The sequence below is a fragment of the Balaenoptera borealis genome (assembly GCF_965194805.1).
Source record: "Balaenoptera borealis genome assembly, chromosome: 1".
NCBI lineage: Eukaryota > Metazoa > Chordata > Mammalia > Artiodactyla > Balaenopteridae > Balaenoptera > Balaenoptera borealis.
The window spans coordinates 179,722,956-179,747,049 of NC_138860.1; the positions used below are offsets into that span (position 1 = coordinate 179,722,956).

A 24,094-nucleotide genomic window follows, 5' to 3' on the forward strand; every position below is an offset into this window, starting at 1 on the left:
AGCTGGATAAATTTGAACAAGCTGCGTAACCTTGTATAAAAGGATAATATAAAGTGCCCAATTAGCATAGGGCTTAGCGCAGAGTAAAAACAATAAATACTAGTTGTTGTAGTTATTACATAGTTTTAATGAAATTAAGTGAGGTAGTGTTTGTAAAATGCTTCACACAATTCCTGGCCTGTAGTAGACCTTAAATAAAATGAGCTTTCTTTCCGCTAAGTGAATTGTAGTGCATCTGGATTCTAGATTTTGTGGTTAAGACCCTGCAGAGAAATAGAAGTTGTCCACACCGCTGAAGCGTTAAGCAAGACCAGGTGTCGAGTCCTTTGCATTTTCTGGGCCTGTTCACAAGCGCATTTCTCCAACTCTGTCTGCTCAGGGAGAGCCCATGAGGATTGTTTACCGGATGCGGGGGCTGCTGGGCGACGCCACCGAGGAGTTTATCGAGTCCCTGGACTCCACCACGGGTACGGCCCTTCCCACAGACGCCGCTGCACGCTGGGTTTGAGGACTGGGAGCGCTGAGCAGCAGTTCACGTCCTGGGGCTTGGGGGCAGTCTGGGCGAATGCTCTCTCGTAATTCTGTTCAGAATTGAGGGGGGATTACTCCTCTGGCTGAGGAAAAACGCGGTTATCAGTGGCCCCGTTCAGATACCTCTGGGGCTGTGGCAGGGCTGGGGGAAGTGCCGCGAGCAACAAACGAGTGTTCAGGGCCTCTTATTTAGGGTTTTTGTTTTTGTTTTTTTCTTTAGTGGTTGTAGTGCTTGTATTTTCACATATTTGAGTAAACAATTTTAAGTGACTTGAAACTTTAAAAAAAGTTACTAGGAGTGAGACAGTGAAGTTTGATATCCAATACTGACCCCTTTTATTGGCTGTGTTCTTTAGTGGAGATTCGGAAAAGGGAAGTAGCCACCGGCCTGGACGAGGGCTGTGCTTTATTCCCGTCTTCACCTCCATTTTTGCTTGGCTTCCCTTTTCTCCCAGATGAAGAAGAAGATGAAGAAGAAGTGTATAAGATGGCTGGTGTGATGGCCCAGTGTGAGGGCCTGGAATGCATGCTTAACAGACTGGCAGGGATCAAAGACTTCAAGCAGGGACGCCACCTTCTAACAGTGAGTTGGAGGCAGCGAGGTGGGAGAGGCCCCCATGGACAGAAGCTTGTGACCCCTGCCATTTAACCCTAGGCGGCAGCATGGTGCCATGGACCAGTGCAAGCCAGTGAAGGACCTGACAGCTTCCTTGGCCCTCTCTACACTTTAGGCTCCCTCCCCCACTCCCCTCTTCCCTGCCGACTCCTCCCGAAAAACCAGTGTGATAGCAAGCCTTCTGCTATATTTCTTTAGTCACCTGTGGAACCAATGTCTAATTGTTTTTCCCCAGAAAACTGCACTTGTGTCAATTATTATTATTACTGCTTTTTAAAATGGATTTTGTAAGTAACTCTTTAATTTTTTGTAGGATTTTGTTTGGTTATTCATCCAACTATCTCATTAGGGAAGAGTAGAGGGTTCTAAAGGCACCATACATATTACACTATTGTTTTCACCTCCAGGGAACATGAGAACATACATCATTGTACCCATGTTTTCAGTGATCTACATGGTTCTGAGCTCCCATGGGCCATGAGCTTTGGGATCTTTCTGTTTACTGTTATTAGTTCAGAGTCTGAGTTAGTGCTGGCATTTGCCCCAAGACAACAGAGCATCACCTATTCCACGAGGAATCAGTGTCCCTGCCATAGTTTCAGAGACGGCAGAGATATATATACCCAGCCCACGGGAGCTACTGCTGGAGAACATTGCTGTTGAGATGCAAGCCTGACAGGAGAGCCCAGCCACCGTATCATGTCTTCTTAAGGAAACTTCGCTGTCCTCTGTATTTCAGCAGGAGTATCTGCTGATCGTACACGACCCCTCATGGACATTTCTTTCCTGCTTGTCCCCATGTCTTCACTCTCAGATGGTCTCATGGGTTTTGACTGGCTTTTCTTGTCAGGTGCTGCTGAAATTATTCAGTTACTGCGTGAAGGTGAAAGTCAACCGGCAACAGCTGGTCAAGCTGGAAATGAACACTTTGAATGTCATGCTGGGGACTCTCAACCTGGTAAAGAGTGTGGGCTGCAAAAGACAAAGAATGAGCCTCGGTGGGGGAAGTCCTGGGTGGGGGAAAGACATCTCACTTCTGGGCTCAAATGAAATGGATTTGTGGCCTTTTCAAGCCCTTCATCTGTCTAACTGATGGGCACAGAGGCTTGAATTATTCAGGCTGTTCCTTATCCTCCTGCTGGCTCACCCCATGCTGCTGCCATGACACCCAAGAGCTTCCTTGTTTCTTTCCTGAATTCAGATCAGAAGCAAGAGGAAGTTAGTCCCTACACCAGTCCAGACTGCACCCCAATGGGAAAGTAGTGCCACTCACCTCAGGGCAACCAGAAAGGAACCAAAATGTCATTTTCACTGTCCTCAGAAACCCACACACTGCCTGTCTCTCCATGCATGTACGTGCACTCACACACACACAGGCACAGAATTTCCAGAATGTAAGGCCACGAAGAACATCCTTGAGGAGCAGATCCCATGAGCAGTGAGTGGTTATGGCCTATCCCTGGAGTGACTGGGCCTCCTTCTCCTGCAGGCCCTGGTCGCTGAGCAAGAAAGCAAGGACAGTGGTGGTGCGGCTGTGGCCGAGCAGGTGCTTAGCATTATGGAGATCATTCTGGATGAGTCCAACGCTGAGCCCCTGAGTGAGGACAAGGTGAGTGGAGCCCAGTCTGTCCACCCGCAAACATCGTCTCATTGCCAGCCACTGGCTTGTTTGTGTCTAGCTGTGTCAACCAAGAATGATTGAACCTGCCCAGCTCACGGTGACATCATTACGTTAAAGCCTGAAATCTGGATTCAGAGGAAACAAAGCTGGCTGTTCCAGTTGATAGACAAGGGCCTTAGTCCAACCCCTCAGTTCACAGTTGAGGAAGCTCCAAGCCCAGAGAGATGAAGTGAGCCGTTCGATATCATATAGTCAGTTACTGTACAGTTGGAGGCCTGGAACTCAGGTCTGCACCTCCCAGTTCAGTTTCTCTCCACTCAGCACACCCATGCATTCCTCTGTTCCCGCTGGTGTTGATGGTTTGGCTAGAGATACGACCAAATGAATACCAGGCAGCCTGCATTCTCTTGAGGGAGGGGAAGATTGTGTTGGTATATTTTGACCACCTGAGACTATGAACAGAGCCACCGCAGAAACTTAGAAACTAATTTATGAGGTAGAACTCACACTGTTGATTATTCCCCAGGAAGTGCTGAGACACTGTTCTTCTAGGGCTGCTTCTGATGGCTCTGATGGAAATGGATGACCTTTAAGGGCCAGATGCTGGCTGCAGCCGAAGTCCCGACCTTATTAGTGGGCCTCCCGTCCTCTCTCCTACTGCAGGGCAACCTCCTCCTGACGGGTGACAAAGATCAACTCGTGATGCTCTTGGACCAGATCAATAGCACCTTTGTTCGCTCCAACCCTAGCGTGCTCCAGGGCCTGCTTCGCATCATCCCATACCTTTCCTTTGGGGAGGTGGAGAAAATGCAGATCTTGGTGGAGCGGTTCAAACCGTACTGCAGCTTTGATAAGTATGTTGCTTAGATTTCAGACAGCTAAACGAAGAGTCCCCGTGAAAACCCTGAACTAGTTCTATGAGACTAAGGAAGAATCACCTGAGTTTCTATTAGATTTTTGTGTGCTAGTCTGGCCTTTAAGGGGCTTGGTCTAACTGGGGAGGCAAAAAGTAAAATACATTGTGTTAAAGTAGCACCTGGTGAGGCAGAGAAGGAGAAGTGGTTGGTGACATGGGAAGGGGATATGACAAGCTGGAGGGAATCACGTGTGCAAAAGCATGAAAATGCAAGAGGGGGTTGGGAGTTAGGGGAGCGTGGCAGGAGCCAGATGAGAAGGGTCTTTATGTCATGCTCAGGAGTTTAGACTTGATCCTATAGGCCATTGAAGATTGTCAACCAAGAAAAGGACGTGATCAGCTTTTGTTCCTCCTTTCACACTCTCAGGGTCTTTGCTCTTTCCTCCTAGGTATGATGAAGATCACAGTGGCGACGATAAAGTCTTCCTGGACTGCTTCTGTAAAATCGCAGCTGGCATCAAGAACAACAGCAATGGGCATCAGCTGAAGGATCTGATTCTCCAGAAGGGAATCACCCAGAATGCACTTGACTATATGAAAAAGCACATTCCCAGTGCCAAGAAGTAAGCAGCACCTCTGTGAGAGGGGCTGCTTTCCTTCCCCTCTTTCTGGTTCCTTTTCTCCTTCATCATCTTGGCATCCCTCTGCCTTCCTTGGGGTCTCCCTCCCCTTCTGGAAACTATCAAGGTGACCATGCAGCCCTTGGGGCTGTGGGAAAGGATGGCAGTTTGTTGGTTTCTGTTCCGAGGACTCACTTCTATCTGGTTTCTCAGCTGAGTTGGGTGGTCCTTTGTGATTCTTTATGGTACGCTTGTAGGGTCACGTCTAAACAAGCCAGAATCAACAGCTGGTTTCTAGGTGGCCTTTGCTTCTCTGGCCTGCTCATAAGCCTCTCTCTGCTTTGCAGTTTGGATGCTGACATCTGGAAAAAGTTTTTGTCTCGCCCAGCCCTGCCGTTTATTTTGAGACTTCTTCGGGGGCTGGCCATGCAGCACCCTGCCACCCAGGTGAGTAACCAGCATGCACGTGGGCCTTATTCTAGAGTAGGAAACGTCATGTGAGGGAACCACACCCTCTCTCCTCATCTGCCACAACTGAGTGAAGGTAACCACCTTGATTAGCCTTGAGATGGGAGTTGCCCTAATATATAAGACTCCCAGGGTAGAAGGACTCTCAGAAGTCATCTGGTTCATCTCTCTGTGTGCAGAAAGGATTAAGTTACATTTGTGATTTCCTCATTCAACTCATTCTTATGTGGGGCTTCTTTATCTCACAGCTTAGCTGAGCAGCAGTTGTGAGGGTGTGGCTGGCCAGAGGGTAAAAGAGTTTCGATTTCTGGCTGTAGTCCCTGGGACATTTGTAATGCCATCCCTACCATTTCCTGCTCTGCCCCAGGCAGCCGAAAACTTGGTTCTCAGGGAGGCCCAACCCTGTCCGCTGTGTTGCTTGTTCCTGATAGTCACTGGGCTGAGGTATCTGTTACTCTCACAAACCCTAATTGGCCCAGACAGGTGGCCAGTCTGGATTTGTTTTTTTAATTAAACTTTTTATTTTGAGATTATTGTAGATTTACACGCAGTTGTTAAGCAATAATACAGAGACGTTGTGCGTACCCATTACTTAGTTTCTCTCCATGGGAACACCTTGCAAAACTGTAGGAAATTATCACAGCCAGGATACTGACGTCCATGCAGTCAAGATTCGGGACCGTTTCCTTACCGCAGGGATCCCTCTTCTTGTCCTTTTTATTTATTTATTTATTTATTTGGCTGCGTTGGGTCTTCGTTGCTGCGCGCCGGGCTTTCTCTAGTTGCGGCGAGCGGGGGCTACTCTTCGTTGCGGTGCGCGGGCTTCTCATTGCGGTGGCTTCTCTTGTTGTGGAGCACGGGCTCTAGGCGTGCAGGCTTTAGTAGTTGTGGTGTGTGGGCTCAGTAGTTGTGGCTCGCAGCCTCTAGAGTGCAGGCTCAGTAGTTGTGGCACATGGGCTTAGTTGCTCCGCGGCATATGGGATCTTCCCGGACCAGGGCTCGAACCCGTGTTCCCTGCGTTGGCAGGCGGATCCTTAACCGCTGTGCCACCAGGGAAGTCCCTATCCTTTTACAGCCACATCCACCTGCCCTGGCAACCACTGATCTGTTTTCCATCTGTGTAATTTTGTCCTGTCAAGAATGTTGTATACTAAATGGAATCATAAAGCATGTAACCTTTGGGGATTGGCTTTGTTCACTCAGCATAACTTTTTGGTGGTTTGTCCTGGTCGTTGTCTGTATTAGTCGTTTGTTCCTTCTTACTGCTGAGAAGTGTCCACGGCGGGGGGTTTCACCGTGACCCGTTTAACCATCACCCATTAAAGGGCGTCTGGGTTGTTGCCATTTTGAGGCTGCTGTGAATAAAGCGGCTGTGAATGTTCACGTACAGGTTTTTGTGTGAGTAAGTTTCCATTTCTTTGGGGTAAATGCCCAAGACTGCAGTCACTGGCTTGTGTAGTAGTTGCATTATTTTGTTTTACAAGAAACTGCCAAGCTGTTTTCTAGAGTGGCTGCACCACTTTACATTCCCATTGGCAGGGTGTGAGTGGTCCGCTTTATCTGCATCCTCGCCAGCATTTGGTGGTGTTTCAGCCATGCTGATAGACGTAGAGTGATGTCTCGTGGTTTTAATTTGTTTTCTCTAATGGATAATGACACTCAACTGCACATCTTTTCATGTCTTTCATCTGTCTGTCTGCTTCAGTGAAATGTATGTTCATATCTTTTGCCCATTTTTCTAGTAGTATTGTTTGTTTTTTCAATGTTGAGTTTTGAGAGTCCTCGGGGCTGCATTTTTTGGTTGTTGTTTAGAGCCGTTTATCTTGAGTATAGTTCCACGTTCTCATTTAGTGATCTGTTCTGATAACTCATTCCAAAAATGTGGTTAATTGGCTACAGTAAAGGTTCTTCCATATGTCTCACTCAGATAACTACAGTACTCAACTTTTGTTCAGTTCAGTGGAAATAGTCATAATTACTACATCTTATGGATAATTCTTCCTACATAAGAGTTTTCACTTTTTTTTTTCCCCCTATCCTTGTAACATCTTTATTTTGAATGTGGATAAATCAAGGGACAGAATTGTCATTTGGCCAGTGGCAACACATTGACCTGAGAACTCAGGTCAGTGGATTCCGTGCTTATTCTTAGTTACTAAATTGAATTCTTTTTTAAAAACAAGGCTTCATCTAGTTAGATACTCGGCATTCATACTTCTGATCATTCACTTCTCTTTTAGCACGTATTTGTTGGCATTCATACTTGGCATTCCTACTTCTGACCATTCACTTCTCTTTTAGCACGTATTTGTGTAGTGCCTGTCGTGTACCTGTGCTGCGCTAGGTTGAGGCAACGTTGGCAGATGAGACAGTCACAGCTCCCTCTGGGAGCTTACTGTCTGGTGGAAGATAGAGCCGAGGACATAGTGATAACAGAGCAGGGGGTAAATGCAGTGTGGAAGGGGTCAAAGGGAAGGGGATTTCTGAGAGGAGAATAGGGCGCCTGCAGAGGCTCAGAGGTGAGAGAGCTTAAAGCATTCCAGGAATTGAAAGCAGTTGCATTGGAGGTGAGACATGGCAAGAGCTGGCACTGGAGATGTAAGCGTGGGTCCACATCACATGCCCCACAGAGAAGAGTGTGGATTGTCTTCTGGGGGTTGTGCCCCTGGCCGTACCCTAGAGGATGAATTGGATGGAGGTGACAAGGGAGGTGGGAAGAACAGTTGGCAGGCTTTTATTGTGATCTAGGTGAGAGGCCATGGCGGCTGAACTCCAGTTAGTGAGGTGGACAGGGAATGGATTCGACAGAGATCTGGGAGGTGGAATAAATGGGATTTGGAGATTGATTGCACGTGGGCAGTGAAGAAGCTGGGTGAAGCAAGAACTCCGTTCCGTATCTGGACTGAGTGACGGGAGTGGTGGTGCCATTGAAAGAGATGGGGAACTAGGAGGTTTGGGAGTGAGTGAGGGGGAGGAGAGTCTGTGATGTTAGATTATTAGTGTGTGGTCTGTCCTCCTAACTAGAGTGTAAGCCTCAGGAGGGTAGGAGCTTCACATGCACGTGTACACAGTAAACAGCCCGAATGTTAAGTCTAGGGGACCCGTGGAATATTCCGTAGGGAGTTGAACTACGAGTTCAGTGTTGAGGAGCATGAGACGAGAGATAGCCTGTCATTTCGCTGAGGTATGAAGTGGACGCGTACCTGCTGTGAAAATAGATCTGTGAGCTAGTGAGTGACCTGAGCTGAGTGCTGAGCTTTCACATTGCAAGTTGGCTTTGTTGTTTTCGATTTATTGTCAACTGTGTGGTAACTGGCATCAGCTCACCAGTGATGGGGTGGTGCAGATTTCGCAATGAGCTCCCCTGGAGAGCTTTTGCAGATTTCCCCTGCCTTCAGAGTTGTGATGTTCTCCCGCCCCTGTGGATAGTGTGGTGCTGTCGTGTAGCAGCTGCCAGCATTTTTAAGCACAGGAGGTTTTAGTTTACACCTATTTCTTTCTCAGTTTTTTCTTATCCCCACTCCCACGTGTAGTTGTACATCTGGAATCCCTAGGTTGAGAAAACTGCTGTGCTCCTGGGTTTGGTGGATGCAGATGAAGAACTTAGCACAGCCCCCGTGAACATCAAGGGCCTTCTTTGCTTGGTGTGGTTGCTGAATTCACCACTGAGGCCTCATCAGGTGCTGCTTCTCCAGGGACTCTTATCTGCACCCTTCTCACTTTCACTGTGCTGAGCGCTTTACATATGGCATCTGATTTAATCATCATGGTGGCCCTGGCCTGCCCCCATTTTATAGACAGGGTTATGGAGACTGAAGAGCGTGGTGACTAGTCAGAGGTTGGTGGCAGAGCCTAACCTCCTCCATTTGTCCGAATCTCTTGAAGTGTAAAATCAGAGGATCTGATTGAAACCAAGCAGATGACATGAGATTGTGCACATTTTTTAAACCTTTAAGCTCCTGAGAAGAACACTTGTTTACATAATTGGAGGCCTTCATCTCTCTGGTCCCTTCTTGACAGGTTCTGATCGGAACCGACTCCATCACAAACCTGCATAAACTGGAGCAGGTGTCCAGCGATGAGGGCATTGGGACCCTGGCAGAGAACCTGCTGGAGGCGCTGCGGGAACACCCTGACGTAAACAAGAAGATAGACGCGGCCCGCAGGGAGACCCGGGCCGAGAAGAAGCGCATGGCCATGGCCATGAGGCAGAAGGCTCTGGGCACGCTGGGCATGACGGTACAGCCACGCCCGGGTCCCCGCATTCTTGCCTAGCCTGTGGCACAGTCATCTGTGCTCTGGGGTTTCAGAGCTGGGGTTGGGGATGGTGAAGGTGAAGGCTGTGGGCAGGGGGTCGGTGTACTGGGCACCGCGCTAGATGCTTCACCTTCTTTCATCTTCCCGACAACCCTTAGATATGTGACTATCATTGTTCTGCTATACAGATGAGGCTCAGAGGTTAAATGACTTAACAAGTTCGCAGAAGCATTAAAAATGATGATTATCATTGTTTATCAAGGATTTACTATATGCCAGGCACTGTGCTTAGGCAGCTTCCTTGTAAGATTGTATTTAAGCCCTCATGTGCTTCCAAGAGGTTGATTTTATACCCATTTTTCAGATGAACTAATTGAGGCTGAGAGGTGAAGTAAATCGGCCAAGGCACGTAACTAATAAGTGACTGACAGGCGTTTGAACCTGGGTCTGTTGGACAAGAAGGGCTCTGTGCTCTTCTCACTGTCTTACCTTGGAGGAGGCAGAGGTCCTATGAGAGCCTTCTCTAGACCAGCGAACTTGAGTGTCAGCAGTTTTAAAACTCCCATGGGAACAGTAAATGAATCATGTTGCAACGGCCCTTGGCAGCCGAGGGTTGATCTTGCTGGCACAAAGGAAGGGGGCTTCTTTGTTGGCAAATGGCAACTTGCCAGGGTTCTAGCTGGATGGTTTCCTCTGCTTCAGTGGTTCCTGTAGGAAGAGAATAGCAGGAGAATCTGGGTCTTTACCCTCATTAGAAGCCAGCTAAGGAGATTTCCTTTCAGTGCAGCACTCCTTTTCATGTATGTGGAAGGTCAGCCCTGTGCCTGCGTGTCCCCAAGCTGCAGTGGGAGGGTGCGTGGAAATTCCCGTCTGACATGCCACCTGGGGTTCCCCTTACAGACCAATGAGAAGGGCCAGGTTGTGACCAAGACGGCGCTCCTGAAGCAGATGGAGGAGCTGATTGAGGAGCCGGGCCTCACGTGCTGCATCTGCAGGGAGGGGTACAAGTTCCAGGTACGGCTGCAGGCTTTCGGTCAGTCCCAAGGGCCCAAGGGCCTGGTGGCCTCCCTCGCCTGAGGCCTTTTTGTTCTTAGGCCAGAGTCAAGGCTCGTATCTTAGGGCCAGCTGTCCTCTCTAAAGGTGGGAAGGCAGACTGATCTGAACGGTAGTCTTCATCGTCATCAACAGCTACCACTCACTGGGTCCCTTCTGTGTGCCAGGCCCTGTGCCCAGAGCCTTTATGTAAACTGGGTAATTTTATCTTTAAACCTGTAAAAAGCCCTAACTTATGGATGAGAAAACAAAGTTCTTGTAGCAGAGCCAGAGTTCTAGCCCAGGCTTTTCTGACTTCAGACCTGGGGCTTTTAAAAACACATCATGCTGCTTCCATATTCAGATAACCTGGGGAGAAGGTCAGGACCTTGGCTTTCTGGGCTCCACCAAACTCGATTTAACACCCAAAAGGAGCAGAACAGCAAGTGACCAGTTTGCTCCCCTGAAGGCCTAAAAGGCATCCCTCTTCCTCTCCAGCTTGAATTTATTACTTAGCACCCAAGCCTGTTGAAGGGCCACTACCCTGGGCCACAAGCCCTATAAGTCCTGCTGTGACACAGGCTCCTTGGAGCTTTCTGGTCAGTTTTGAAAAACAAGTGACTTAACAAGAAGGCACTTTATTCTTCATTTTCAGATAAAAGCAGCAAAAAGGAAGGGACCGTTCAGGCTCGCATTTCTGCCCTTCTGTCTCGCAGCAGCCACTTTATTCCAGTTGCTCCCCACAACCCTCATTTCACTGGGGCTCTGCCCAGCCAAGTGCTTAACCAGGAGACTGAGGGGCTCACCATCACCTCCTTTACTGAATGCGTCCCTTCCTAGGATCGTAGACCCTCGGGGCCCCTCTGCTCTGCTTCACCTCCTTTCACAGCCTGCCTTGGAGTTTCACCTCTCCTCCTTTTTATGTTATCTTTGCAGCCCACCAAGGTCCTGGGCATTTATACCTTCACCAAGCGGGTAGCCTTAGAGGAGATGGAGAACAAGCCCCGGAAACAGCAGGGCTACAGCACCGTGTCCCACTTCAACATCGTGCACTACGATTGCCACCTGGCTGCCGTCAGGTGGGCCTGGCTCTTGCGGGGTGGCTCCTTCCTTAGGCCTCCCCTTGCATGTGCTTCGGTTCTAGCCCTGTGCGACTTCAGGGGAGCGGGCAGCTCGCCAGAGGCCCTGGACTGGGAGGGGGTGGGACTGCCACTCCTGAGGCTTTAATTCTGCTCCTTAGGCTCTGCGAAGTATGGTGTCCTACCTTCAGCCATACAGGCCCAAGTGCCATTCCTGCCATATGATCTGGAAAAGACACTTGGCTTTTGGCCCAAGGCTGGTGAGAGCAGCCTTGCTTACTGGAGGCGGTGAAGCCGGCATTTACCATCGTGGTTACAAACGGCTGCTCCTCTCTGTAGAGTCAGGCACACGGGCCAGCACTTCGTTAGTGTCAGCAAACCCTCCTCCACCCCCGCGCGCCCAGGTGCCTGGTTGCCAGATTAATTCCAGCAGTCGCTTGTCCCTGCTCTCCTCCCAATCCAGGCTGGCTCGAGGCCGGGAAGAGTGGGAAAGTGCCGCCCTTCAGAACGCCAACACTAAGTGCAACGGGCTCCTTCCCGTCTGGGGGCCCCATGTCCCTGAGTCAGCTTTTGCCACCTGTCTGGCAAGGTGAGTGTGGAGCATCTTGCATGGTAGAAAAGAGAGGATTCCCAGGAGATGGGGGAAGATCAGCTGTCAGCCCGGCCCCGGGGAAGCCATCTCCTGTCACCTTCATCAGGAATCCATGTCTGTCTTTGCTTCCTGACAGGGGAGCCCATCCGGAAGAGAGGGGACTCTGCTGGGAGAAGCCAGCACCCTCAGCGTCTGGGGCCCCAGGTGGAATCTCTGGTTATCTGCTACCTCTCCTCCTTTGCTGATCTTAGGACACAAAACACAGGACCCCTGACTTGGTCCTCGAGGCCAAAATTTCCCAGAGTTCACTTCTATTTCTCTGAGGTTTAAATAATGAAAATAGCTTGATGGCGTGGGGAATATCGGGCTCCTTTCAAAGCCTCCCTTGTCCTAAAATCCAGAGTAGAGTAGCAAAACCTTCTGTGAGGTCCTCATCTCTTGCAGATGCCTTGTGCAGTGGTGCCCCACCCCAAGTCCTATTGTAAAGCTCAGGGATGAAAAGGTACTTACCATAAACCAGGCACTTGGCAGTAATAATGATGAAAGTCATGTTGGGCAGCATGTTGAACTGCTTACCGTGTGTTGTTATTATACACATTCTACAGATGAAGAAACTGAGGCACAGACTTAATCAGGGGCAGAGTCCAGGTGGTTGGTGATGTACATTGACATAGGAAAACCTTTTATTTGGAGGTTGAGGAGATGATTCTTATGGATAGATCACCTTGTCAGTCAAAATTAATAAATTCTACATTTCTTCTCTCAAAATGCACTTCCAGATGTGGTCACAATATGTCCTATGACATTAGGCCATCAAGAAATGCCCCCCGCCCGCCGCCCCCAAACCGGCGCGTTCTCCTCAAAGCTTGGAGGGCATCGCGTTCAGTCACAGCAGAAACAAAAGTGTGCTCTGCTCTTGTCTTCCCCCCAGCCCAGCCCTTGTCCTTGACTCCCCCTTTCATTCTCTATCCGTCTGTGTAACCTTCACAGCCATCAGGCCGAAGGGGGGCTCTGCCTTCCCAGCTGGGTCTTCACCAGGGAGCTTGCTTCCACTTCACCACCTGTTCTCTTCTCCCAGGCACAATACTTACCTCCAGGAGTGCACGGGCCAGCGGGAGCCCACGTACCAGCTCAACATCCACGACATCAAGCTGCTGTTCCTGCGCTTCGCCATGGAGCAGTCCTTCAGCGCGGACACTGGAGGGGGCGGCCGGGAGAGCAACATCCACCTGATCCCGTACATCGTCCACACCGTGCTTTACGTCCTGAACACGTCAGTACCGCGCGTCTCGGGGCAGCACTGGCTGACCCGCCCCATGTTCCTCTGCCCAACAAGCTCTCCCGGCTTTTCTGTAGCCGCTCTAGTTAGTTCTAGAACAAATGTCTGGCCCCAGGCAGCCTTTACCGAAGTAGGAATGTTCATCTGCGCCTCTTTGGAATCACACAGAATAAAGAGCACGGTGGCTTCCTTTTCCAAAACTGTCTCATCTACCAGCACGGGCAGCCAAGGGCTGCCTCCTTGGACTGACCTTCAGCCCAGAGGGGAGCAGGAAGCGGGAGAGGCCAGATCATCGAAGCTTCTACTTCAGTGTAGCTGCTACTTGCAAGACTGTTCCCTTGGATGGGGGAGGCCATGGGTCAGGGCTGCACACAGTCACTGTCAAAGGCACACAGGCTGTTCCAGGTGAGCGTTTCACAGCTGGAGGGTGTGGCAGGACCAAGGACCTGGACTTGCTATCCCTGTTTCTTCTTCAGTGAGTGAGGCTTCTGGCAGCTGTGAGGGGGAAGGTGTTGTTGAAGATTATTTGGGAAAGTCAACTGAGAAGGAAGGTAGCCCAGAAAAAAAAACAGATTTGTATCTTCATCTGTATGTACGTTGTGGAGCAGTTCGGAAACACTAAGGGGGTAGAGAATAGTCTTTCGTTCTACCCTAGATTTAAAAAGCAAACTAAGAGGTTTAATATACTTTAGCTCTTAGACTTGATTTAAATGGTTTGGTGCTTTTAGGCCCCATCTTCTAGCGAGAGTCTTACACATCTGTGGGGCAGAGTGCTGACAGGTTGAAAGGCTGTGTACAGTCCCCCCAAGGCAGCTGCAGTTCAGTTTAGGCAACAGAACAATTTGTCTCTTTTCCTTTCTGGTCTTCAACAAAGTGATTTTCTCCTTCCCTCCCATTTCCTTGTGAGATAAAAGGCTGACCTGGAGACCGCAGGCTTCATTGTTACCAGGAGGCACTGGCGGGTCTCCAACGGTCGTTACATCATCTGCTCGGCTGTTTAGACTGTCAGAAGAAACACCTGCGTCATTGACAGCACGAACGTTCCCATTATCCAGACTGTGCTTCAGGCCTGAGCAGTGCTGATTGCTGGTGTCCGTGGGGCCTTTGACAGAGCCGTTGCCTCTTGTTGGCAGCAGTGAGGTGGAGGGGGCTGCCCCAGTCTCCGGGGAGCAAAGCGGACCCAGAGAGGCCACATGATTTGTCCAGCAGAACAGAGCCGGTGGCTTCAGATGTCACTGTGTCTCTCAAATGCCAGACACTCGTAACTCATGCTTAGTTTCCTTAGTTGGGGAGGGAGCGGGCTGTGTCCTGATGGTCTCGGTCAGGTAGAGGCTGAGCCGGAAGCTGCACGAGGAGGCACTGTTTCCCAGCCACAGCCTGCTTCCCTCACCGGTTCACGCTGGTGTGAGCTTGGTCACGGTGGGCGGGGGGGGTGCTGGTTGAGCAGGGATCGCTGCCTTTGGTGGGACATTTGTATATGAAGGCGAATATGTCACACACAGCACGAGCCAGCGCAGAGTGGAGCGGGCCCTGCGATGGCACAAACCTTCTGATTTCCAGTTCTGGACACTCCAGTCTAGTGTAGCCGCCTGTTCCATCCATGTTCATCCATGGAGCAGAAGGGTGCCTGGTGTCCCCGTACCATCCCCCCTGCTTTCCCACAGTCCGGTGCCTGGCAGTGCCATGTGCAGACCTGGTAACTTTGATTCAGCCGCTACTAGTGTTGTGTTTTTATTTCCCATCAGGGAATTAGGATGGGGCATCAAGCACTCTTGGCCTGAGAGCACCATCCAGGTCGTAAGGAGAGAGTGTAGCCAGAAATATGTGATAAGGAAGTGATCTCTCAGTGCCCGTCTAGTGACCTGTCGAAGCTTCATTGCAGGGGGAGGGTGGAGAGTCCACGCTGTGAAGGCTCTGGAGCCAGATTGCCTGGGTCAGAGCCCAGTTCCTTCACTCCCCACTGTGTGGCTTTGGGCAGAATATTTACTTTCTCTGTGCTGTAGTTTCCCCTTCTGTAACGTTGGGAGAGTACCCATCTCATCGGGTTATTGTGAGGATTAAATGAGATAATCCGTGGAAAGCTCTTAGAACGTGCTTGGCGTTAAAGTTGATAATCACCATTGTTGCTGCAGTTCAGGCAAAAGCGAGAACGAGAAGCAGTGCTCGCCGGCAGGAATCTGTTCTAATGGAGGAGAGAGGACACAGACACATGAAAGAACACACCAGAATAGCCTAGGAAGGGCACCGGCTGCAAATGCCGTGTGAACAGTTAGCTGTACTGGGACTCGTGGAGTCGGGGAGTGTGGGCTGTGGGCTCAGAGACTCTGGGTTCGCTGACTGGTTTGGTGACTTTGGTTGTGTCACTTCACTCCCCGGGCCTTCAGATACCTTGGTAAAGAGGTGCCGACTGTCACCTTCCAGAGTTGTCAGGACACGTGGATGGCGGAGTGTTTGTGAATGTGCCGGACACACGTGCAATTGGAATTGTGTGGAGCTGGACTGGGGGGCGGGGGACGAGGAAGATGCCCCCGAGAAGGACTGGGGCGGGGCTGGGGGTGCCCCGCTTGGAGAGGAGGTGGGAGGGAGGGTGGAGGACGGGTGGGGGGTTCCGTGAGCCGAGCACTCAGGAAACTTAAAAGAAGACGGGAGATTGAGCAAGCCTCCTCCCCTCTTGCTGCTGGTGCCCTGCTTCTGCCCTGGTTTCATGGTGCTCCTTTTGTTCCAGAACCCGAGCAACTTCCCGAGAGGAGAAGAATCTCCAGGGCTTTCTGGAGCAGCCCAAGGAGAAGTGGGTGGAGAGTGCCTTTGAAGTGGACGGGCCCCACTATTTCACTGTCCTAGCCCTCCACGTCCTGCCCCCCGAGAAGTGGCGAGCCATACGCGTGGAAATCCTGCGGCGGCTGCTGGTGACCTCTCAGGCCCGGGCAGTGGCTCCGGGGGGAGCCACCAGGTCAGTGCTTGCTTCGGGAAGTGCCTGCTTCAGGGAGCCATCTCCTGGGCCGCCTGTCGCCCGGACTCTGTAACTGCTGTGGGTAAAAGCTGCCTGCGGCATGCAGGTGCTGAGGGGAGGCGCCTCGCTTGACTCGGTAATGGAGCCTGAGCCTTCCCGGCCGGTCACGCCAAGAGTCGAGGCCTGAGGCCGCCGGGCGCCTGCCCCTCTGGCTCAGGTGTTCAGGCACTAGAAGTGTGGAGCCAGGCTTACCCCTGGGACGTGCCCTCAGGGAGGGAGCCAGCCAGGCACAGGGCGAGACTTCTCAGGAGAAGGGTTAGGGCCGGCAGGCGGTTGAGACAGATTGCCAGGTGTTCCGAATCTTGCTGGTCTGCGCATAAACTAGCAAAGCTTCCTCGGGGCTGTGCTCGGGGATGTTCTTTTCTGGTATTAAAAGCTCCCCATCTCCCTCCTTGGTCACATTCCTATCCCGTCTGCCCCGCATTCCATGAGCCTTTTTTCTTTCTCTGCTGTTGGTGTGGACACCTCCCTAAGAAGGAAGGCATTTCAGGAAGGAAGTGGTCTTTGTTTTCATGACCCCGTGCTGTGATTTGGGTCAGCTGGGAGGTGTCTTGAGGCAAACAACTGCAAACAACAACAGCGAGAAGCCCTTTGCGGTGAGTGTGCAGATTGCCACACGCCGAGTGGACTTCTTGGCGCTACTCTTGGCCTGTGGTGGCCCCGAGCAGTCTGCCCTCCCTGGGCTACAGAGTAAGCTATGAGCTGTCAGCTTGCTTCTGCCCTTGAGGGAAACCAGCTTCGCTTTGGGAAGGTCTGTCCTCGTGTGTCTGCTTTCGCTAGGATCTGAGGGGACATTTCCAACAGGGTGCAGGGGAGGAGCTTTTAGGCCCCTGATAATGACAGACCAAGTGGAAGCAGCCTTGGCCTGAATTTGCACACCTGGTGTCTCCACCTCCGTCAGCTCTGATTTATCAAGTCACTAGTGGTAGGTGCCTCGTGGCCCGGGGAGACCAGGTTGGAGCTCTGCTGTTGGATCCAGCCAGTGCCAGCCTCTGTGTAGAGCAGGAGGGGGCCGGTCTTGTTAGAGTCCTACCTAGCCCCTGCCCCCATTCCAAACGTAGCACTTTCCAGTGTTAACCAAGAGTCTGAAGCATTAATAGTTAACTAGCTGCTAGGAATCAAAAGTTAGATCTGGAAGACGCTAAGTTGTTGATAAGCCAGGCTCGGCCTGTGTCCATAGCACGTAACGTGGCTATTTACTGGGCACAGGCTCTCGGTGACAGGTGTGAGATCTGAACCCACAGGAGCTGTGTTGCTTTCAGTTAGGAGACTGGAATTCATTACTGTCCCAGGCAGTTAAGGAAAAGCTGATTTGGTCACAGCTTAATTAGGAAATCCAGTGTGAGCTGCACTCATGAGTTGCCATTTCCTCTGTAGCAGTTTAGTCACCTTTACTAATTAACCTGAAATAATTAAGTTGGGCAGAGCCACCCCAGATTCCTGCCACCAACGCGAAAGAGCTGCAAGAAGGAGCAGCCCTGGTGGGGTGTCGGGGTGTGAGCAGGGCGCCCCGGAAGCAGGGTGGCAGAGTGCTGGCCATCAGCACGGTGTTGGACACCCTCTGAGGAGGGACATTTAGAGGGTGACCTCCCGGTGGTTGGGGCAGTGCCGCTGGCAGCAGGCTTCGTCCTCAGCCCATTATGCGGTGGGGGCAGCAGCAGGTACACAAAAATCTAGGAGTTTGCACAAGAGAAGTTGCTCTCTTCTGCGGGTTTTACATTCAGGAAAAAAGATTCTTCTGCCAGGAACTTGCAAGTATTTAAGCCTGGGACTTTCCTAGGCTTCCGTCAGAGCCTTTTCTGTTTCCTTGTCTGCCAGCGCACAGAGTTGCAGAGAAAGAATTCTCATCCTCGTCCACAGGCCCACCTCGCAGTAGTTTTCCCTTTCGGCTGCAGCATCCTCATGCGTGGCGGTCGGGGAGGAGGTGGGCGCTTTGGAGATGTTGGGGTCGGGGAGGGTACGGGTAGCATACCTTAGCGAACAGAATTGTCTCATTTTATTGTTTTACTTTACTTTGGTTAATAACTTAAACATTGACTGAATGTAGGTGTGGTTGGCCTGTCTCATGCTAGGTAGTCCCTTCACTTGAGGCCCATGCAGTGTAGTTGTAGCTTCTAAATGAATAACATCTATGCTTGTCTGATGTTTATGATTCTAGCATATATAAACACATGGTGCGTGCATCCACACACATTTTAATACTAAGTTCTGGTCCCTTTGGTATGGGCTCTGTTCCAAGGTGTAGAATCTCCACGACAAGGGTTTACCTAGCCTTTACTTATTACAGATATGAAGGCAGTTTGCAGACAAAACCTCTCCTAGACCTTGGGCTGTAGAAACCAAGTCCTAGCACCGGCACGTCACTCACCGTGCAGGGGGGGTGCTGGTCGTTCTGTACTTCACGGTGGCTCTACCTGCTGTAGTCAATCCTCAGACCAGGAGCGTCTGCCAAGAAGGCGGTGGACGCTGTTGTCATTGACGGCCCTCCGTGTTCCAAGGGCCTGGCCGCTCTCTAATCCCGAACTGAATCACTGGATTAAGTAGCAGCGATGCTGGTCAGAAACGAAGGGGCGCGGTGAGCTCCGGGATTAGCCCGGGATTTCGGAGGTGTTGGGCCGGCTGTGGCTCCCATCCGAGACATCACTGTTGTCCGACGCCAGGTGTCCACCAGCTTGCTGGTTTGAACACGGCACGCGGTTGGCAGATTACTGTGTGAGACTGGTTTAGGCCTGCTGGCTGCTGGTAAAAACTCTCCAAGTGGGAATGTGAAGACTGAAGAGAACCTTGTTTCCTCCCTCATTTATTAGGTCCCGTCAAGTCCGAGAGCGCGTGTGGGGGCTAAACACAGGGAAACACGGGACTCTGCGGTGACTCTTTAAGGCAGTAGCCTTTTGGCTGCCGTGTTGCAACTTACGTCTCCCTCTTTCCCGTTTTCCCTGGCTTAGCAGAGTCGCTACTAAAGATGACTCTGTCACGCAGCGTCTTGTGGTGAATAAACCGCTGGGTCCCAGGGCTTCAGAAGCTGTGACCCGTGGCTGCTTTCCTCTGAGAAGATGGCAAGTGGCTGGAGCTGAGTGACGCTCAGTGCCCGCGACTCTTCCCCTGCTCCCAGAATGCTTGGCTCTGTCCTTGTGAGTGTCCTCCCGGGGTCTTCACGGACATGGGGTTTGGTTTTATTTTCCAGGCTGACAGACAAGGCGGTGAAGGACTACTCTGCTTATCGCTCTTCCCTTCTCTTTTGGGCCCTCGTTGATCTCATTTATAACATGTTTAAGGTAAGGAGGCCGCTGGGAGTGTGGCCGGGTTTGGCAGGGGCGTAGACGTCTGTGCTTGTGGCTCTGACCCTGCCTCGGCAGCCGACTCCTCCGCCAGCCTCCCCCGAGAAACAGGCCGACCCGCCGTGGGGAGGGGTTTACCCTCTAGCTCTGACCCCTGCGTCTGTGACTGCATTTGTAGCCGTGACCGCTCCTGTGACCCGGTCTCAGGCTGCTGCAGACCCTCTTCTACAGGCAGCTCTCCCCCCGCTTCACCCCGAGTCACCCTCTGTTTGCTCTCGTCCCCTCTGTTTGGATCAACTCTGTTGCCCTGTGTGAGTGTAACTTATTCCAGCCCAGTTTATAATAGGGACGCTCCTCTCAGCCTTGAGAGAATCAGAGGGTTTGGGGTGGTTCCTTTCATCATCTAAATGAAACAGCTCAATTAAAGTATGTTGACAAGTCCCTCTTCTTGGGGAAATGCCGATGGTGGAGGGGATGGGGAGGAAAGAACGCATCGCCTCTCGAAGCTTGTAGGTTCATGTGACATGTGCTTAGGAGAGGGGCTGTGAGAGGAATGAAGTGAAATTTTGTTGTTCCTGGAAGCAGAACACATCCTCCAGGGAAAACTTGGATGTGTATGGGCGGGCTCTCTTCTTCCCTGCCTGACCTGAGCGACCCGCCCGGCCTGTGTGTCCTGTTGCTTCTCGTAGAAGGTGCCGACCAGCAACACGGAGGGCGGCTGGTCCTGCTCTCTCGCGGAGTACATCCGCCACAACGACATGCCCATCCACGAAGCTGCCGACAAGGCCCTGAAGGCCTTCCAGGAGGAGTTCATGCCAGTGGAGACCTTCTCAGAGTTCCTCGACGCCGCTGGTCAGTGTCAAGGTTTTTCATCTTTCACAGATCTTAGTGGGGCTGGCATTGCTTTCATCTTCACGCACAGGAAAAAACAGGCGAGAACCAGCCTGTGGGCCACCACCGAGGGGTCTGTGTACATACCAGGTCCCTGGTAACAAGATGCGGCCGTGACGTGTGGCTCACTTCACCCCAGGTGCTGTGTTCCTCATGCACGCGCTTTCCCAGTCCACAGGGCAGCCCTGTGTGAGGTGGAGCTGTGGCTATCCCCATTTTACAGATGGGGTAACTGAGGCTTTGAAGATTAAACAAGTTCCCAGTGGGGCATAGCTGGAAAATCACTGGAGCCCCTTTTGGTTTCCTGGCTTCTTAATGACAGTTCAGAGTATTAACATGGAGCTTTCCTGTCTTCCTCCTGCCTTTCGGGGACTGAGACATCTTATGTCACAGCTGCCCCCGGGGAGGTGTGGAAGATTTCAGCTCTGATTCTTAAGATAAATAGTAAATATCAAAAGAGAGCAAAGAACATCTCTGCTAGTAGGGATAGGGCAGTGCTTTGAACTGCTGTCACATGAGACATCCTCAGACAGTTCCTCATCCCCCAGCTGGTAAAAATGAAGTCACTGTTCTCTCCTGTGTATAGGTTCGTTATACAACAAATTTGTCATCCTAATTGCAGACACATTAAAATTTGTTTGGATTTCATAACCAAGCATCAGGTGACAGCAGGGGGAGGTGACTTGGGCCAGTGCTGGGAAATCAACCCAGAATTAAAAGTCCCGTGCCCTCTGAGGGTGTGGGCACTGCAGTCCAGCCCCCCATCACCACCGTCCTTTCCAAGGTAGGGCTCCCAGAGCCAAAGCAGGGGGAGCCTCACCTGCCTAACTCTTCTGTGAGCTTGTTTCCTTTTCCCTGACGGCAATTTTGTCAAGTGTGAAGAGCAAGAAAAAATCTACCCAGATCCCACTATCAAGGGAAGGTCCCCACTAGCATTTTCTAGTCTGTCCTCTGGGCACTAAACCCTCAAACGTTCGGAGTGATGCTCAGTGTGAATTCCTCTTTCTTCCCGGATGGAGCTTCCCCAAAGCTCCAGGCCTGTCTTCCAATTTGGCCGTTTGTTGCAGTGGCCTCAGTGGAAGCCATACTGGACGGGCCTTTGCTGGTCTGGTGCCTCCCCCATTACCTATCGGTCAGGGGTTGCCACCGCTCACCCCAGTTTCTTTGTTGACTTCACTAGATGCTCCCATGGGTGTCCTTTCAGCCTAGACATTTTACCTTGGCTACCCTCCTTGCTTTCTTCAGGAATTGACCCCGACTGAGAGCACGTAGCCTGTGTGTCTGTGTCCTCAGGGCCCAGTGCCTTACCTGTCACCCAGGGGTCTGGTGAATGTCTACAAAGACTGTCAATATGAATGTCAAAGTCCAAGGAAGAGGCAGGCAGGGGAAGGAAGGTATTCACCTCTGTTCAGGGCTTTGCATCAGCCCTGGAGCAGGGACGAGCAGGGACAGGTCAGGCGGGAGGCCTCTGCCGCCTTCCACTAGAGCGCAGGTGTTTACGGCATGGCTTTATTGCTTTGTTCAAACTGGTAGGAAATTTCAGAACATCTGACACACCCTACTCAAATGCAAGGACAAAAACACCTTCCAAACCAGCAGGAGCTGATGGGGGCCACTCTTCCTGCATTAGCCCAGACTTCAGTTGGAGTGTTGCCCCGCCTCGGGGTTAACGACCCTGCACTGGTCAAATGAGAGCCCTGCTTGTGAGGGAGGGACGGGGCCGCAGGGGACCTGATGCTGATTGAGCGAGCACCTTCTGTGCCCTGGGCACTTTCACATAACTGGCCTCATCTAATCCTCTGGGTGATGTGACAAGGACTTGTCACTGTCCCCATTTGGCAGTGGAGGAAACTGGAGCTTCTGAGCTCTGGCAGCTTGCTTCAGGCCCTGGACTAGGGGTTGGGTTCTTTTACCCTACCCTGTTCCTCCCAGCCCTCGAGGGCAGTGGGGTTAGCCTTTGTTTGGCCCCAGGTCCCTCTGGGAATCTGCGGAAGGCTGTAGACACTCTCTCCAGAGGACCCCCCTCCATTGCGCACTGAGTTTCAGTGGACTTACAGGCCCCTGCAGGGTCCATGGACCCGGGTTTAGCACCTCCGCTCTGGGGAGATCGTGAGCTGGCCGCTGCCACTTTAAACGCCTTTAATCCTGCCGCAGCGCCAGGTGTCGGAGCCCAGCTCCCCTCCCAGGACGAGAGTGTTTGCTTGGTGACTGTCTCCGCGGTCATCGCCGGTCTCCCGTGAGCAGCTGTGTCCGAGCTTGTCGGAGCACAGCGTGTTCTCCGCGTGGATGTGGCCTCCGTGACTCAGGGGCTGGGGGCTGTGAGGGCCGCTGCTAAGCAGTCCCTGCCTGTTTTCCAGGTCTCTTGTCAGAAATCACTGATCCGGAGAGCTTCCTGAAGGACCTGTTGAACTCAGTCCCCTGAGCACCACACGGAAACGGCGGTCGACAGAGATGGAAGCTAGCCTGCCTCTGTGTTCTCCCTTCCTGTGTGTGATTTCCACCACGGGTTGCTGCGTCATTGCTCCATCATTGCTCCTCCCTCCTCCCTCCCTCACTTTTCTTGGAGTGGCTTGGGGATTTTAGGCTTCCTGTTTTATCTCGTGTGTGTGGTGCACTAGCTATGAAGTTGTTTGTAACCCAAGCCGTCGAAGGACCTGTACATACCTAGGAGCCATGAGTTGTCCTGGCCAACTGAATACTTGAGTGTGCACATCTTGAGAAATAAACAAATGACTTAATACACATTGAAAAGGAAGGTGTTGCCTGTGCTTGAACCCCTCCTTAGTGACACTGGCCAAATACTTCTCCTTGACTGCACAGCCCTTTCCGGCGTCAGTAGGGAAGCCTGCGTGTGTGACATTCACTGTCTCTTGGCGCCAAATGGAGCCTGTCTGTTCTCGGCCAGCAAGTTGGGGCACCGCATTTGACAGCTATGATCTTTCCTGAAACAAACGCCTTGACTTCTCAATCTTTGGCCTTAAGAGCTGGAGCCCAAAGACGTGATTTTCTAGTCCTCTGCCAAAGGCCGGCTCAGCGCAGTCGGGCACTGGTCTTTCTACAGCAGAGGCATTTGACAGTCCCCTGTTAACTTCAAATGGGAAATCTTTTGGCGACTTCTCTTCAGTGTTGCCATGTTGGGAGAGGGCCTGGGGCAGACTTTGAGTGGCTGCCCTTTACTGAGCGCCTTCTCTCTGCCAGGCGCGTGTGTGTGTGTGTGTGTAATTATTTCTAGTCTTTCTAACAGCCCTGCAAGAAAGGGCCTATGAACCAGCATCACTTGCTCAAGGCCACCCAGCCAGTAGCTGCCAGAGCTGAGGTTTGCGCCTCCGAAGTCGTGTCCTGAACCACTGTGGCAGCTGCCTCTGGGGGCCTTGAGACCTGCTTCCCCGCGTTCATGGGCAGCAGCCCTCTTAGCGAGGCAGCAGGACTCCCACGAGCCTCTCCCCAGATTGTAGGGCAAGGCACGGCCAGACACGGCCTCGTGGGGAGGAAGAGCCTGATAGTGGCTGTCTCCTTCACTTCCCTGTGGGCCGCTCTGCCACCTGCTTTCCCGAGTGACAGTCTCCCCTATCTTGATGTCCAGTTTATGTGGCTCACTCCTCAGGTCAGACCATTTGGGACAGAAGGGGCCTCTAGGTCCCTTTAGAAGACTGCCAGAGCCAGGACTTAGCGTCTCTTCCCCGGAGCCCCTGACCGGGCAGCCGCAAGCAGGAGTGAGTGTCGTGCTTGGGCTTTAGCCAGAGAGACAAGGGCAATTTGTTGCAAGAGCCCAGCTGGAGGGACTTACCTGGAGGTCCAGTGGTTAAGACTTCGCCTTCCAGTGCAGGGGGTGCAGGTTCGATCCCTGGTGGGGGAGCTAAGATCCCACATGCCTCGCAGCCAAAAAAACAAAACATAAAACAGAAGCAATATTGTAACAAATTCAATGAAGACTTTAAGAATGGTCCACATCAAAAAAATCTTT

At 51.7% G+C, this 24,094-nt stretch overlaps 1 protein-coding gene across 7 annotated transcripts in view; it reads left to right on the forward strand.

The window, feature by feature from the left end:
- Positions 1 to 22,881, forward strand: part of UBR4 (ubiquitin protein ligase E3 component n-recognin 4) — a 125,925-nt gene extending 103,044 nt beyond the window's left edge. For all 7 annotated transcript variants that reach the window (XM_082402518.1, XM_082402519.1, XM_082402523.1 and 4 more), the window contains 16 exons: positions 380 to 467; positions 987 to 1,114; positions 1,998 to 2,105; positions 2,637 to 2,756; positions 3,432 to 3,622; positions 4,074 to 4,247; positions 4,592 to 4,691; positions 8,733 to 8,951; positions 9,870 to 9,983; positions 10,938 to 11,080; positions 11,544 to 11,669; positions 12,751 to 12,945; positions 15,677 to 15,901; positions 19,146 to 19,236; positions 19,929 to 20,091; positions 22,488 to 22,881. In XM_082402518.1, the coding sequence (XP_082258644.1) occupies positions 380 to 467; positions 987 to 1,114; positions 1,998 to 2,105; positions 2,637 to 2,756; positions 3,432 to 3,622; positions 4,074 to 4,247; positions 4,592 to 4,691; positions 8,733 to 8,951; positions 9,870 to 9,983; positions 10,938 to 11,080; positions 11,544 to 11,669; positions 12,751 to 12,945; positions 15,677 to 15,901; positions 19,146 to 19,236; positions 19,929 to 20,091; positions 22,488 to 22,552 (2,250 nt within the window). In that variant the 3' untranslated portion in view covers positions 22,553 to 22,881. The remainder of the gene's footprint in view (positions 1 to 379; positions 468 to 986; positions 1,115 to 1,997; positions 2,106 to 2,636; positions 2,757 to 3,431; positions 3,623 to 4,073; positions 4,248 to 4,591; positions 4,692 to 8,732; positions 8,952 to 9,869; positions 9,984 to 10,937; positions 11,081 to 11,543; positions 11,670 to 12,750; positions 12,946 to 15,676; positions 15,902 to 19,145; positions 19,237 to 19,928; positions 20,092 to 22,487) is intronic.
- The last annotated feature ends 1,213 nt before the right edge of the window (positions 22,882 to 24,094 follow it).